The sequence below is a fragment of the Nerophis ophidion genome, unplaced genomic scaffold (assembly GCF_033978795.1).
Source record: "Nerophis ophidion isolate RoL-2023_Sa unplaced genomic scaffold, RoL_Noph_v1.0 HiC_scaffold_77, whole genome shotgun sequence".
Classification (NCBI taxonomy): Eukaryota; Metazoa; Chordata; class Actinopteri; order Syngnathiformes; family Syngnathidae; genus Nerophis; species Nerophis ophidion.
Genome location: NW_026906999.1, coordinates 360397 through 376749, shown reverse-complemented (window position 1 = coordinate 376749; position 16353 = coordinate 360397). Strand labels below are relative to the sequence as shown.

The following is a 16353-nucleotide window of genomic DNA, read 5'->3' as shown; positions in this document are numbered from 1 at the left end:
TTACTCAGCCAGTGTTTGTGGGTCTGATGGACCCGCTGCATTTTGTGACTTTTAGTGTCTCACATTCAAACATTTTATGTTAAATTACTGAACAGATGTTTACCTTATCCCAATTACAAGGAGTATAAACAATACATATGGTTAATATTTGCCCTTTACCTTTGTTATGGCACATTTATAACGTATTATTTTAAACATAATAAAAAAAAAATAATTAAAATCAAGATATGAGTGGAAACAAATTTGCAAGTGAAGCCAGCTTTTTAGAAACGACTGACTTTTATTTTGTTGAACTTGAAATGTAAGCCATTGAGGTGCACAACACAAGCTGAACAACATGAACACAGAGTAAACATAGCAGTGAAGACAACACATTGAACACATGGCCTGTAGCCACTAGCCTATACAACACTTGAGGGGCAGAGCTTTACTGTGTGTGTGTGTTGCAGATATACGTGTTGTTTTCCTGTCCATCTTGGGTCCGCACACTTCTTCTTGTTGCTGGTGTTCACAACCCAGAATAATGAAAAGATCAGGAATTTTACTAAGACTTCTGTCTCTCTTTAAGAAGACATGAGTGGCAGACATGTATCAACAGCATCACACACTTACTTCAGGCTCTGCAGACAGGCCACCAGCATTCTCCTCCTGAATCCTCCTCACCATGGCTGCAGAGGCTGGGGTTCTGGGGATAGGATTTCTTCTCTCCATTTGTGGTCTCACCAATGCCATTCCCAGATCCTCAAGGAAGGGCCGTCTTTTCTGGAGCTTCACTCGTTTCCACTCTGGGTTCAGTGCCATCCAAATGACAAAGGAGTTGTACGCTGAGATGTCCAACATGTCAAAGAATATCACCAGTGGTCAGCGTAAAGTCCTCCGTTTGCAGCTGTAGGCCGTCACCAGCTTGTCCATGTTGTCTACCCCTCCTTTTGTGGCGTTATAATCCAGGATGATCTCTGGTTTGTGATGTTCCTGGTCACAGATTCTTCCTTCCCCGTGCAGTGTACACATGAGCACCACATTCTTGCCTTTCTTCGGCACAAAGGATACCCGGGATGTGTCAGCCGTGTATACAAACTTGGAAGACTTGACACGCCTGTTCTTTGAAGTCAGCAGTTGAGGTGGGAGCTCTGACCTGTTTTTCCTTATTGTTCCCACCATGGTCAGCTTCCTCTTCAGGAGCTCCTGTCCCAGTTTGTGCAAAGTAGAAAAAATAGTCGCATGTGATGTTGTGTCCACGGAGGCACTGAGACATGTCGAGGACTACTCTCATTCCTTGTTTTTTCTCAGGGGCTCCTCCATCAGGTTCCCTGTGTAGACTTGCAAGTTCCAAGCATATGAGGAAGTGACATCACTGGCAGCCCAGATCTTTATACCATACTTTGCAGGTTTAGATGGTGTTTACTGCCCTAGTGTGTGAATGTGAGTGTGAATGTTGTCTGTCTGTCTGTGTTGGCCCTGCGATGAGGTAGAGACTTGTCCAGGGCGTACCCCGCCTTCCGCCCGATTGTAGCTGAGATAGGTGCCAGCGCCCCCCGCGACCCAAAAAAGGGAATAAGCGGTAGAAAATGGATGGATACTGCCAAAAGGGGGCCCTAAATTGCATCAGCTGTTCTGTGAACAGAACATCAATTTCCACACTTCTATTAGCTCCAGGTCCAGGGGACCCCGAACATCCTATATGTAACAGAAATGTGTAGGGGGGTGTATGGTGTGTGTTCATTAAATATGTATTCTGATATATGTTCTTCACAGAAAATGAGCCAGAGCCAGTGAGTCTCAGTTTGGAAAATTCATTAATTGTATTATTTTTCCTTTAAATATACATTGAAAACGGGTCCCACAGAGCCGAACACCACACAAGGATTAAGACAACTGCTGAAATGATGTATAAAGTAAATAATAATATGCTTCCAGAAGTGGTCCAGAAGATGTTTCAGATGTGAACCAGTAAATATGAACTAAGAGGGATTTATGAGTACTCAAAAGCAAATGTATTAACAAATGTAAAACAAATATATACACCATATAATGTTAATCTATAACATCAATAATAATTAAAAATGATTTCTGAATATCTCTATACACATATAAAAGTATTTTGTCCTGTTTATTCTCACCTTTACAGTCAAAGTGTTGTTTATTTTTTAATAAAGTACACAATGTTGTATATTAAAACATGTACTTGACTTAAAAATGCAAATTATCTAATCTATAAATGTTAGGATCTATGTGCTGATTTTGTTAGAAAGTCAAAGTCTTGACAGTTTATTTCAAATCCTGCAGTTTCATTTGCTGCTGCTGTTCTCACCAGCACACTTGTGTTTCTTACACTGGTACTTAGAAGACAATCCATCCATCCATTTCCTACCGCCTATCCCCCTTTGGGGTCGCGGGGGGAGCTGGTGCCTATCTCAGCTACAATCGGGCAGAAGGCAGTGTACACCCTGGACAAGTTGCCACCTCATCACGGGGCCAACACAGATAGACAGACAACATTCACACACTAGGGACCATTTAGTGTTGCCAATCAACCTATCCCCAGGTGCATGTCTTTGCAGGTGGGAGGAGCCTATCCCCAGGTGCATGTCTTTGGAGATGGGAGGAGCCTATCCCCAGGTGCATGTCTTTGGAGGTGGGAGGGGCCTATCCCCAGGTGTATGTCTTTGGAGGTGGGAGGAGCCTATCCCCAGGTGTATGTCTTTGGAGGTAGGAGGAGCCTATCCCCAGGTGCATGTCTTGGGAAATGTCACGCTTGCCACTGACAGTTTGTGTTTTAGTTTCTCCTCTATGTGTTTAGAATATCCTGTCCTTAGTTCCTGTCAGCACTCTTATTTTGGTCCAGCTTCCTGTTTGTCTCCCTGTGTGCTGTTTTTCCCTCAGCTGCGGCTGATTGGCACCTGGCTACACCTGGCTACAATCAGCCCGCTCCTATTTTACCTGCTTTTTTCCTCCGGTCAGTGCTGGATTATTGTCGTTGCCACATGTCGCACTTGTCTTTGCTACCTGTCGTATCTTGTCTTGTCCCTGCAGCGTTGCTGTAAGCTATGTTTGATTGCGGTTTTTAGCTTACTGCCTTTTGTTCCCTGCTTCCAGTTTGTTTTCTAAGTACAAGTACGACTTCTCTTTTCCAAGCTAAAGTTCCTTTTTGTTTTCTAGCTCCCATGCTAGCTCTCTTGGGTTGTTATCCTCCCATGTGGGTGCTTTTTGTTTGTACCCTTTGTTTGGTTTTGTTCTAGTATTTTATATTAAAACCATGTTTCCTTATTCAATGCCTGACTCCGTCTCCGCATCATGGGGTTCGTCAACAACAAACTTTGACAGGAAGTGGGAGGAAGCCGGAGTACCCAGAGGGAACCCACACATTCACGGGGAGGACATGCAAACTTCACACAGAAAGATCCCGAGCCCGGGATTGAACACAGGACTACTCAGGACCTTTGTATTGTGAGGCAGACGCACTCACCCCTCTGCCACCGTGAAGCCTAGAAGAGAATCTTTCACCACACACACTGCAACTCAACACTTACTTACCAGTGTGTATTCTCATGAGACTTTTCAAAAGCAGACTTTGTATAAAACTTTTACAATATATGTATAATGTAGCCTGCATGTTACTTAAGTAAAGCACTGTACAAGTATTAAGTAAACAATGAATTATATAACTGGGCTAGATCAAAAGAAACTCAATTCAGCTCTAGGAATGGAGAGTAATGAACACAGGTTTTATGTTTAAATGGTACCAAATTATATTAAAGAATTATAGGGAAAATAAACAACAACAAAAAGACATGTAAATTGGAATGGCCATTCACATTTTCAACATAAATTACAGAACGTTCAATATTTACAATGTGATACAGTACTTGATTCAGTCCTTGTTTTTACCAAGAATGGTATAGGCGCAACACGACACTTCATTAAACAACCTCGCAAAGTCCACGTTGTGGTGGCAGTGTCCAGAGGGGTTTTAGTGAAGGTAACGGGGTAAATGTGAAAGTTCAGGGAGGACAGAAATGAACTTGTTGACTTATGAAAAACCAAAGGGAAAAAACAGAGCGGCTGCTGAGGAGCCTCCTAGCCGCCCGGCTCGGTTGGGTGGATTCAGTTGGGTTGGTTCAGTTCCAGGCATAAAGCTTCAGGCTCTAGCTCGCCATCCAACATGGCCAATTCCGCAGATAAATCCCACTTAAACACTCTCGCACGACGACCCACGGCTTCAGTAGTTGGCTCCTGCAGCAACGTCCCTCTCGCTCTTCCTGGAAGCAGCCCACTACTGGATTTTATGCTTCCCGCAATAGGTCACGTGACCGCGTGACGTAATGACGCACGCAAAGACACGAAAATAAATAGGATATTTAAGTAAAATGATATTTAAATAGAAAGATATTTAATTAGAAATAATATTCAATGGGGTTTTGAGAGGATATTTAAATACAATTATTTAAATAGGAAGATTTAATTACAAACAATATTCAATGGGGTTTTAAAAGGATATTTAAATGAGGATATTTAATGGGGTTTTGTCACCCAGGTTACAATAAGGTATGTCTCCAGTGTGTGTTCTCATGGCTACTTTCAATGTGCTTTTTCACACAAACGCTTTAACACATTCTGAGCAGGAAAAAGGTTTTTCTCCAGTGTGTGTTCTCATGTGTACTTTCAAAGTGCTTCATTGTACAAAAGCTTCACCACATTCTTAACAGTGAAAAGGTTTTTTATTCATTGTGTATTCTCATATGTGCTTTGAAATGGTCCCTTCGGGTAAAATCTTTACCGCAGATTGAACATAAAAATGGTTTTTCTCCAGTGTGTATTCTCATGTGTGCTTTGAAATGGTCACTTCGAGTAAAAGCTTTACCACACATTGAACATGAAAAAGGTTTTTCTCCTGTGTGTCTTCTAATGTGTGCTTTGAAAAGGTGCCTTTGAGTAAATCCTTTACCACAGATTGAACATGAAAAAGGTTTTTTTCCAGTGTGTGTTTTTGTGTGGTTTACCAAATGTCCCTTCTGGGAGAATCCTTTGCCACAAACTGAGCATATGAATGGTTTTTCTCCAGTGTGTATTCTCATGTGTCTTTTTAACTCTGCTTTTCGCGCAAATCTTTTACAGCATTCTGAGCAAGTAAAGGGTTTTTCTCCAGTGTGTATTCTCTTGTGTGTGTTCAAATGTTGCCTATGAGTAAAATCGTTACCGCAGATTGAACATGAAAAAGGTTTTTCTCCAGTGTGTGTTCTCATGTGTCTTTTCAAATCGTACCTCTGAGTAAAATCTTTACCGCAGATTGAACATGAAAAAGGTTTTTCTCCAGTGTGTGTTCTCATGTGTCTTTTCAAATAGCTAAGATATTTATAAGTTTTGTGAGAGTGAGAAGATGTGAAGTGAGTGTTGTCAGTGTGACATGTCTTATCATCTTTAGAGTCTTCATCATCAGTGTCAGGAGAGTGTGACGTTGTGTCCTCACTATCTGATAGTGGAGCTAAGAGCTTGTCTGCTTGTGATCCTCCACAGTGGTCTCCATCAGCTTCTGTTGTCATGTGTTGTGTTGAGCTGCTGCTTGGAGGCTCCCCCCCTCCCCTCTCCTCACTTTCACCTTTCACCTCATCATCTTCACTCTTCACAGGGACACCAGTCACTGGCATCTTGGTGACATCAACCTCCTCCAGTCCTTCAAGATGCTCTCCCTGCTGATTGATGCTGTGTTCTTCCTCTTCCTCTTTAATGTGAGGGCTCAGTGGATCCACCGCTTCCTTTTTAAAATGGGGTGTCAGTGGATCCACCACTTCCTTTTTAAAATGGGGTGTCAGTGGGTCCTCCTCTTCCTCTTTAAAAATGGGGGTCAGAAGGTATTCCTCTTCCTTCTTAATGTGGAAGGGCTGTGGCTCCTCCGTTCGCATCCTGAAGCTCCATTTCTGTTGCTCATGGTCAAGATGTTCTTCACAGACATCTGCAAGACAAACACAGCATCTCTGCTCAGTCACACAACGCATTCAGTACTTTTACATGCACAAGTTATTGTAAGAACTGTCTTGAAATCTCAGTGACGCACAAACACGCTGCTCTTAACATTATTCACAGGAAAAGAAAAACAAACCAGGACAACAGGACTTTTTACTGTGGATAGACGATATGGTTTAAATTAGATTTTGCGATTAAATTATTTCATATAGAATTACTAATAGAACTATCTTAAAACAGGTTACACAGGCTCCTAATTTAGTTGCTGAAATATGCAGTGAAATAATACATAATTTCCATTATTTTTTTTCCTCGAATAAAGTAACCAGATATGTCTCCCGGCTGGCCTGGGAACGCCTCGGGATCCCCCGGGAAGAGCTAGACGAAGTGGCTGGAGATAGGGAAGTCTGGGCTTCCCTGCTTAGGCTGCTGCCCCCGCGACCCGACCTCGGATAAGCGGAAGATGATGGATGGATGGATGGATGGGTTCGATAAAATAATACAATTAGAAATGACACAATATGTTACTGCATATGTCAGCTGCCAAATTAGGAGCATTTTTTAACCCGCTTTGAAATTATTCTATTATCAATCATATAAAAAAATTATATATTGTGACATATATTGTTATTAGGATATAGATTTGAGGTCATATCGCCCATACCAAACATTGGCTCCCCGAGTCATTTTATTTGGCCCACCAAATATATTTAATTTTAATATTCTTCAGATGTGTGTGTATGTTTAAAATGTGGGACTACTGTTCTACATCTCGTGGAAGTGTCATGTCATGGGGATGGTGTGCTTTTAACTAAGGGTGTGACGATGAACATGATTCTTACACATATGTGTACTTCATGTGTATATGAATGTACTTTCCCTTGTGTGCTTAGTTTGACTGTAACTTCATAGTGGATAATATCTATAAACAACCTCAATTGTTTTACATCTTTAATTTGAAGGACTGTTTACTTATCTGACAAACTCAAAGGAAACTGCACTTTTTAAAATGTCGCCTTTCATTCATAATCCTTATGTGAGACATATTTTTTAAATATTTATGAATTCTAATTAGTAAATAAACATGAGCAGAAATCAGCTAATATTGGAGTCAATGGGAGCTCCTCTATTAGACCCACAAAGTCCTCCAAAAAACATCCAGAAACTGCCAACTATACTCATTTTACATTTTGTGACCTGAATATTAACCAAGTATTAGTGATATTTTTATTATAAGCGCTAACGTTAAAGACCTACTGAAAGCCACTACTAGCGACCACACAGTCTGATAGTTTATATATCAATGATGAAATATTAACATTGCAACACATGCCAATACGGCCGCTTTAGTTGACTAAATTGCAATTTTAAATTTCCCGCGGAGTTTCCTGTTGAAAACGTCGCGGAATGATGACGTGTGCGCGTGACGTCACGGACTGTCAGGAAATATTAGCTTAGCATAACACACAGCTAAAAGTCGTCTCTTTTCATCGCATACTTACACAGTAATTTGGACATCTGTTCTGCTGAATCTTTTGCTATTTGTTCAATTAATAATGGAGACTATAAACAACAGTGCTGTTGGTGGAAAACGGTGTATTGCACCTTTGTTTTTAACACAGAGCGGTCAAGCGAACATGTTTCTCTACGTCAACCAGCATGTTTTTGGATGGGAAAATTGTGATATATATCTTACCGGAGACATCATTATTTGTCCTCCTGCAGTAGCTGTTTAAAAGGCAGCTGTGAGCTTGGCTCCTCGGCTTTTCTTTAAGACACTGGGTGTTCACCGCAGCCATCCGACCTCGAGGTATGTCTTTACAATCTCACTAAAACACTATTGAAACAATAAGCTGATAAGGGATCTTTCAGAATTATCCTAATAAATGTGTGTAATTACATCTGAAACGCTCACAGTGCCGCTGCCCGGAGCCGTTGCTTTTTATTTTATTTTATTTTTTTTATTTTTTTTCTCATCCTTCGCTATCAATATCATCATCCACAAATCTTTCATCTTCGCTCAAATTGATGGGGAAATTGTCGTTTTCTAGATCCGAATAGCTCTTGCCGCTGGAGGCTCCCATTATAAACAATGTGAGGACGTGAGGAGCCCTCACCCTTGTGACGTCATCGTCTGCGACTTCCGGTAAAGGCAAGGCTTTTTTATCAGCACCAAAAGTTGCGAACTTTATCGTCGATGTTCTCTACTAAATCCTTTCAGCGAAAATATGGCAATATCGCGAAATGATCAAGTATGACACATAGAATGGACCTACTATCCTCGTGTAAATAAGAAAATCTAATTTCAGTAGGCCTTTGAGGACCTACTTTTAGCGGCGCATAGATCACAGAAGTAACTAGCTTATGCTGCTATATTGACATACTGAGCTGCTTTCTCGCCTCTAAGAGGGTGAAAGCTAATTCTAGATTATAAATCATGCTTCTCACTTATGAAGTAGAAGGTTGTGGACATAAACCGAGAATTTGGTCAACTCTGACATCCAACTTAGACCTGGAGATGGCAAGAAAGACTCGAAAATACGCTATTTTGCACCCACCCTTTTTTAACCATTTGTGAGGATTAATTCTTCATCTAAACGGGAAGATATGAACATCCCATCAGTCGGCATCCCACTGAGAGCAGACATTGTATGCTTAAAATGAGAAAGATATGTAAAAATGACATGTTATTAAGAGTGTGACTACATTACATATATACTTACAGTGTGTATTTAAAGGGGAACATTATCACAATTTCAGAAGGGTTAAAACCAATAAAAAATCAGTTCCCAGTGGCTTATTTTATTTTTGGGAGTTTTTTTCAAAATTTTACCTATCACGCAATATCCCAAAAAACGGCTTTAAAGTGCCTGATTTTAACCGTCGTTATATCCGCCTGTCCATTTTCCTGTGACGTCACTGCGTGAAGCCAATACAAACAAACATGGCGGATAGAACAGAAAGCGACATTAGCTCGGATTCAGACTCAGATTTCAGCGGTTTAAGCGATTCAACAGATTACGCATGTATTGAAACGGATGGTTGGAGTGTGGAGGCAGATAGCGAAAACGAAATAGAAGAAGAAACTGAAGCTATTGGGCCATATCACGACAGACATCGTCAACGAGGACGAATTCGGCGATAGCCTTCTAACCAACGATTGCATCTTTTGACCACTGGTGCAACTTGAATCCGTCAATTGGTATGTATTTGTTTGGCATTAAATGTGGGTGGAGCGAAAGGCTGGATGCAAATATAGCTACAAATGAGGCATAATGATGCAATATGTACATACAGATAGCCTAAATAGCATGTTAGCATCGATTAACTTCCAGTCATACCGTGAGCAAATATTTCTGATTAGCACATAAGTCAATAACATCAACAAAACTCAACTTTGTGATTTCGTTGACTTTATCATTGTAAATGCATCTGCTTTGAGTGTCGCAGGATATCCACACATCTCTGTGCCATCTCTGTCGTAGCATCGCTATCGTCGGTAAGGTGTGCAGAACAAACGAGGGACTTTCGCATCTTTTGACCACTGGTGCAACTTGAATCCGTCCATTGGTATGTGTTTGTTTGGCATTAAATGTGGGTGGAGGGAAAGGCTGGATGCAATTAAAGCTACAAATAAGGCATAATGATGCAATATGTACATACAGCCAGCCTAAAGAGCATGTTAGCATCGATTAGCTTCCAGTAATATGTCTGATTAGCACACTCCACGTAAGTCAGCTGGTGTTGTTACACCCTCCGACAACACACCGACGAGGCATAATGTCTCCAAGGTACGGAAAACAGTCGAAAAAACGGAAAATAACAGAACTGATTTGACTTGTGTGTGTAATGTGTTTGAGAAAATGGCTGATTGCTTCCCGTTGTGACGTCACGGGTGAAAGGTCATTGCTCCGACAGCGTTTAAATCGCCAAATCCACCCTTTTAGAGTTCGGAAATCGGTTAAAAAAACATATGGTCTTTTTTCTGAAACATCCAGGTATATATTGACGCTTACATAGGTCTGCTGATAATGTTCTCCTTTAAAATGTTAAAAGTGGATTTAAAGGCCTACTGAAAGCCACTACTAGCGACCACACAGTCTGATAGTTTACATATCAATGATGAAATATTAACATTGCAACAAATGCCAATACGGCCGCTTTAGTTTACTAAATTACAATTTTAAATTTCCCGCGGAGTTTCTTGTTGAAAACGTCGCGGAATGATGGCGCGTGACGTCCCGGGTTGGAGGGGACATATTAGCGCAGCACCATTTGCGGGCTGAAAGTCGTCTCTTTTCATCACGCAATTAAACAGTATTGTGGACATCTGTGTTGCTGAATCTTTTGCAATTTGTTCAATTAATATTGGAGAAGTCACAGTAGAAAGATGGAGGTGGGAAGCTTTAGCCTTTAGCCACACAAACACACGGCTTTACTATGGATCAGAACGGTCAAGCGAACATGGTTCCCGACCACTTGTCAACCGGCAGGTTTCGTTGAGAAAATTGTGGTAAAAACTCTCCTCTTACTGTAGATCAGCCGAGCATGCGCCGTCCATGCAGCTGCCGTCAATTTCCCTCAGAGCCTGACGTCAAGACACCCGTGGACACACCCCTCCGACTATCAGGTACTATTTAACTCACTAAAACACTAGCAACACAATAGAAAGATAAGGGATTTCCCAGAATTATCCTAGTAAATCGTGTCTAAAAACATCTGAATCCATCCCAATGCAATCGCCTTTTATTTTAACTTATTTTTATTTATTTTTTTTCTAGTTCTTCGCTATCAATATCATCATTCACAAATCTTTCATCCTCGCTCAAATTAACGGGGAAATAGTCGTTTTCTCGGTCCGAACTGCTCTTGCTGCTGGAGGCTCCCATTAAAAACAATGTGAGGACGCGAGGAGCCCTCACACTTGTGACATCATCGTCTGCGACTTCCGGTAAAGGCAAGGCTTTTTTGTCAGCACCAAAAGTTGCAAACTTTATCGTGGATGTTCTCTACTAAATCCTTTCAGCAAAAATATGGCAATATCGCGAAATGATCAAGTATGAAACATAGAATGGACCTGCTATCCCCGTTTAAATAAGAACATTTCATTTCAGTAGGCCTTTAAGATGTTATTTAGAGCACTTTGAAAGCAGAATAGAGCGGCTACCAATGACTCAATTGCTCAAGGTTTATTTTCTATTTAGGATGCATTAACCATCGACCTGCTCAGTGGCCTTTTGGTTAGAGTGTCTGCCCTGAGACTGGAAAGTCATGAGTTGAAACCCTGGCCGAGTCATACCAAAGACTATAAAAATGGGACCCATTGCCTCCTTGCTTGGCACTCAGCATCAAGGGTTGGGGGTTAAATCACCAAATGTTTCCTGAGCGCGGCCACCGAGGAGCTTTTAACTACCTCGGCGACCTCGGCCCAAGAAATAGGAGAGCCCACCACAGATTTTCCAGGAACTGCTTCCTCATACGAAGATGTGTTGGTGGGATTGAAGAGGTCTTCTAAGTATTCCCTCCACTGATTAACAACAGCCGCAGTAGAGGTCAGCAGCACACCATCCTCACCATACAGTGACAGTGTACTGCTTCCCACCCTGAAGCGGCAGATGGTGGACCAGAATTGCTTCGAAGCCGCCCGGAACTCGTTTTCCATGGCTTCCCCAAACTCCTCCCATGTCCGAGTTTTTGCCTCCACGACCGCTGAAGCCGCACTTCGCTTGGCCAGTCGGTACCTGTCCACTGCTTCTGGAGTCCCATGAACAAAAATGACCCGATAGGACTCTTTATTTAGCTTGATGGAATCCCTCACTGCTGGTGTACACCAGCGGGTCCTAGGATTACCGCCACGACAGGAACCAACCACCTTGCGGCCACAGCTCCAATCAGCCGCCTCGACAATAGAGGCACGGAATATGGTCCACTCGGACTCAATATCCACTGCCTCCCTCGTGACATGTTCAAAGTTCTTCCAGAGGTGGGAATTGAAACTCTCTCTGACAGGAAACTCTTCTATGCGTTCCCAGCAGACCCTCACAAGCTCACCACAAGGTGGTGATTGGTAGAAAGCTCTGCCCCTCTCTTCACCAGAGTGTCCAAAACATGAGGCCGCAAATCCGATGACACAACTACAAAGTCAATCATGGAACTGCGGCCGAGGATGTCCTGGTGCCAAGTGCACATATGGACACCCTTATGTTTGAACATGGTGTTTGTCATGGACAATCCGTGACAATCCGATAACAAAGCACCACTTGGGTTCAGAGCCGGGCGGCCATTTTTCCCAAGCACGCCTCTCCAGGTTTCACTGTCGTTGCCAACATGAGCATTGAAGTTCCCCAGCAGAACAAGGGAATCAGCGAGGGAGCACTCTCCAGTATTCCCTCAAGGGAATCCAAAAAGAGTGGGTACTCTGAGCTGCTGTTTGGTGGCTAAGCACAAACAACAGTCAGGACCCGTCCCCCCACCCGAAGCCATGATGTTGTGTGCCAGGCTTCACTAATATAAGAGTAGCTATCAGCTGGCAACAACCCTTGACTAGATAAGGTGAGTGCATTATCATCACAAAACTGTATTAGGTGTCTTGCATTATCAGAGCTGCCATCAGAAATATCAGCATTCCAGTCACCGACCACATAAATACACGTACAGTGATTATCCTGTATAAAAGAATTAATAAAAGCAAGTTTAAACATGGATTCATCCTCATTGTCTTTCCATTCATACGGAGTGTACACATTGAGAACAATAAACTCCCTATTGTCGGACTTATACTGAACAGCAATACACTTCGAGCCTAATAACACTAATAACTGGATCGTGCTTTTTGTGCCAGAGCACAGCAACACCTCCCGCTATCCTCCCTCATACAATTCCCATTATTAATATAATTCAACAGCCCCAGGTCTTGTTTTGGGAGGAATGTATCTTGTAAGCCTAACATGTCAAAGTGGAGCAGCAGGTTTTCAACAACTACACGCCGAGCCCGGTCCCCGGCGCTGGATATTAGATTTTTGTTTTCTCTTTGGCCTCAGTCTGGATCCCCTCTCCAGGGTCCCAGGCTTAGACTGATTTTTTTTTCTCACCTCTCCTCCTATTTACCAGTTTCTCACCTTTTTTTTAAGGGGCGGCGGAAGTTGGCAGACCTGTTCTGTCTCCCTGTAATGTTTGTCTGCTCTTGAATGGGATTGTGCTGAAAATCTTAAATTCTCCTCTGAGATTATAAAGTGTTTCTGATTCTGATTGTGTTTCTATCAGCCATCTTCAAACATAATTAACTTTCCGGTACAATTTCTTAAATTTTGATTCGCCGAAAGTTTTATCAGTCACAAATACTGCCTCAGTTTGCAATCGGACAACTTTACCGCTAGGAGGCTATTGGAAGAAAGACTTTAGAAAGACAAGACAACTTTGCTAATTAGTACTAATAAACTAGATTGATTGAGACATCGCTGGACAGCAGAGAAGTAACTAAATCCAAACAAACGTTGAAATTATTTTTTTAAGATATCTGGCTTGTATTTTAAGTAGGGATATAAATCCTTAGAAATGTATCGATATGATACCCTAATCGATACCAGTATTTGTCGGTACTTTTTTTGGTACTACATGTCATTTGTGGGAATAAAAAAGTGGAAAAAGTCATTTTAAATAGCATTCCTATTAGCACAAGAGGTTGAACACCTCCAACATGATGTTCTGTAACATCTCAGAGCAGGGAAGTCTTTTATCAGCAGCTGTTTATTTGAAGTCTTAAAGAAGTCAACTATGTGTGCAGTGCAAGGTGAAATGCACTTATGTCATCTTCTTCTCAATAACACACACATCAAACTTTGGTTGCTTCCTTATTTGTCATTATTCAAAGCTGATTGTAATGTGTAGCAGCGGCAGCTGAACTCAATGTGACAACGTGTCATAGTTACCTCAGTCAGCTGGAATTAAAAATACAAATAGTTGTGTCTTTAATCCAGAATTTTCACGGTCCTCATGGACGACATAATTAGGAACCAGTATTAATTTAAAAAATGGTACTTGGTGTACATCCCTAATCTTCACCACTAAACCTTTGAAATATGCTGACATATGTGCTGCTAAGGTAAATAAACAGTAGCCATATTGAATGTTTGCCTTCATTTGACCACGTGAGGTAAGGAGGACGGCCTCTAGGTCACATGGTTACACCCCAGCAATTACACTGTCGATGATTGATGAGCATTCATTTTTAAATGGTGGTGTTAAAAAGCAAATATATCTTCATCTTTAGTGATAAATGTGTCCCCCGGATGAACATGTGTCACAAACATTGTATTAGATGATATGTGGATGTTGTGCTTACTTGGACTGTGATGAAGCTGTGAGGACTCAGGTGGTTTGTCTTCATGCTCTTCAGTCTTCACAGAGACAACAGTCAGTGGAAACTTGCTGACATCAGCCTCCTCCTGCCCTACAGGACACTCTCTCTCCTCTTCCTCTTTAAAATAAGAGGGCTGTGGCTCATCTTTGTCCCCTTTAAAATGTGAGGGCTGTGGATACTCTAAAGTGAAACTGTCCCCCTGCAGATGAGGGAGACATTCTTCTTGGTGTCCAATCAGCTGATGGATGTCTACAGGACACAAACAAAACACATTTTAACTCCTACATGCTAAATATTAAATTGTACATGAAATATAGGGCTGTGGCTATTGAAAATGTTATTAATCAAGTGTTCTACTGGAAATGTTTCCGATTAGTTGAGTAACTGGAAAACACAGTGTTGCTTGGTTAAAGACAAATTTAAGCGACTATAAAACATTTCACTTAATAATGAACGGCCAATTGGTTTGAGATGGTATGAGATCAAGATGTCATCTTTAGAGCAGGCTTTGTTTTTTTTACAATCACAGCCACGTTAAAAAGTTAAAGTACCAATGATTGTCAAACACACACTAGGTGTGGGGAGATTATTTCCTGTATTTGGCCCATCACCCTTGATCACACCCTGGGAGGTGAGGGGAGCAGTGAGCAGCAGCGGTGGCCACGCCCGGGAATACCTTTTGTGGTGATTAAACCCCGATTACAACCCTTGATGCTGAGTGCAAGGCAGAGAAGTAATGGTCCCATTTTTATAGTATTTGGTATGACTGGGTTGGGGTTTGAACTCACAACCTACCGATCTCAGGGAGGGTGCACCGACATGAAGGAAATAACAGGTCAGTATGCTTTGACACACATATATAACTTGCCAAACCTGCCAGCTAGCAGGCTAGGTTTACGGCATCAGTAACCATGGTAACTGACTCTGACTTTGTCTTACCTCTCTTATTTTTGGAGGTAAAACTCTCGAGCTTTACATACTCAGGACTTTGCACTTAACCTGCTCTCTGGAATATTCCCCCGGTGACTGTGTGAGTTTTGTGTAAACATGTTGATACACATTGTTACAAACATCAACCTCTCATAAATATTGTGTGTCTGACAATGTCTCCTTCTTATCAACAATGTAAAACAATTAGTGCATCATCTTCACATGACAATTCATCTTCCTACAGACAATTTATTGAAGAGTAGTGTTAAAAATGAAATATAAAGTTATTAAAGATGTGAGAGTAAGAAGTAAACAAACCTGTTCTGTGTAACACAACTTGATGTTTTTCATGTTGTCGCTCCTTCTCCTCTTTTGTTGGACAAAGTTCCTCCTCGTACTCTGCTGTGGTTCTTTGGCACATTTTCACACAATCACAACACCTTACACTCACACTTGATCTTTACTTAGTGATGTGTTTTGATCACTTCCGCCTCTCTTTGTTAGCAGCTAACAAGCTAAGCTAACTAGCAAGCTAATCTAGCTCGAGAAGCATCAAAGTGCGCTCAGACTAATATAACCGGATGCAAACAGTTATTAACGATGTTTACTCTATTTACTAGAGTGTAATAAAGGACATATATGTGTACATGGAGGCACAGATTAAGAACACTGAACTGTGACGACTGCAATAACGTCTTCACCGTCAGACGCCATCTTGCTTTATCCTCGCCGTGTTTGGTTCGCGCGCAGTGTTGTCAGATCTCGCGAGAGAAACAAGTAACCAGCTCTTTTCCAAATCTCGCGAGGGAAATAAGTACAACCAGTTTCCCACAACGGTAAAACTATTTTATTATATACTATTTACTTATTGTGAAAATAAAAGTAAACCTGTCGATTTCAAAATTTCTAAACAAAGACATACAACTTATTTTCGTAAAAATATTCAAATATTTAACAATGTATTGGAATTTAATTTTCCTAGTAGACATAACAGTTTGACAGCATTCTCGAATGGAACATTCTGGAGAACCATCCTGGATTTATTTGGATAGAAGTGAATTACAAAGGTAAACTTTTGAATGATTTAACTTCATTTGTAATGA

At 41.4% G+C, this 16353-nt stretch overlaps 1 protein-coding gene across 1 annotated transcript; it reads right to left on the bottom strand.

Moving 5' to 3' along the window:
- Positions 1-3223: 3223 nt before the first annotated feature.
- On the bottom strand, positions 3224-15964 carry LOC133547172 (zinc finger protein 79-like). Its single transcript, XM_061892992.1, has 3 exons — positions 15569-15964; positions 14303-14569; positions 3224-5950 (listed from the first exon to the last, which is right to left on the bottom strand). Exons 1-3 carry the CDS (start codon positions 15669-15671, stop codon positions 4719-4721), a joined length of 1602 nt encoding a protein of 533 aa, XP_061748976.1. The 5' UTR covers positions 15672-15964; the 3' UTR covers positions 3224-4718.
- Positions 15965-16353: the final 389 nt, after the last annotated feature.

Bases quoted from the DNA above. Each gene is read 5' to 3' on its own strand.
- LOC133547172 (XM_061892992.1), bottom strand. From the start codon at position 15,671: ATGTGCCAAAGAACCACAGCAGAGTACGAGGAGGAACTTTGTCCAACA. The intron at 14,570-15,568 runs GTTTGTTTACTT...TGTGTCCTGTAG, and splicing joins AGTTGTGTTACACAGAACAG to ACATCCATCAGCTGATTGGA. The intron at 5,951-14,302 runs GTAAGCACAACA...TTTGTCTTGCAG, and splicing joins ACAGCTTCATCACAGTCCAA to ATGTCTGTGAAGAACATCTT.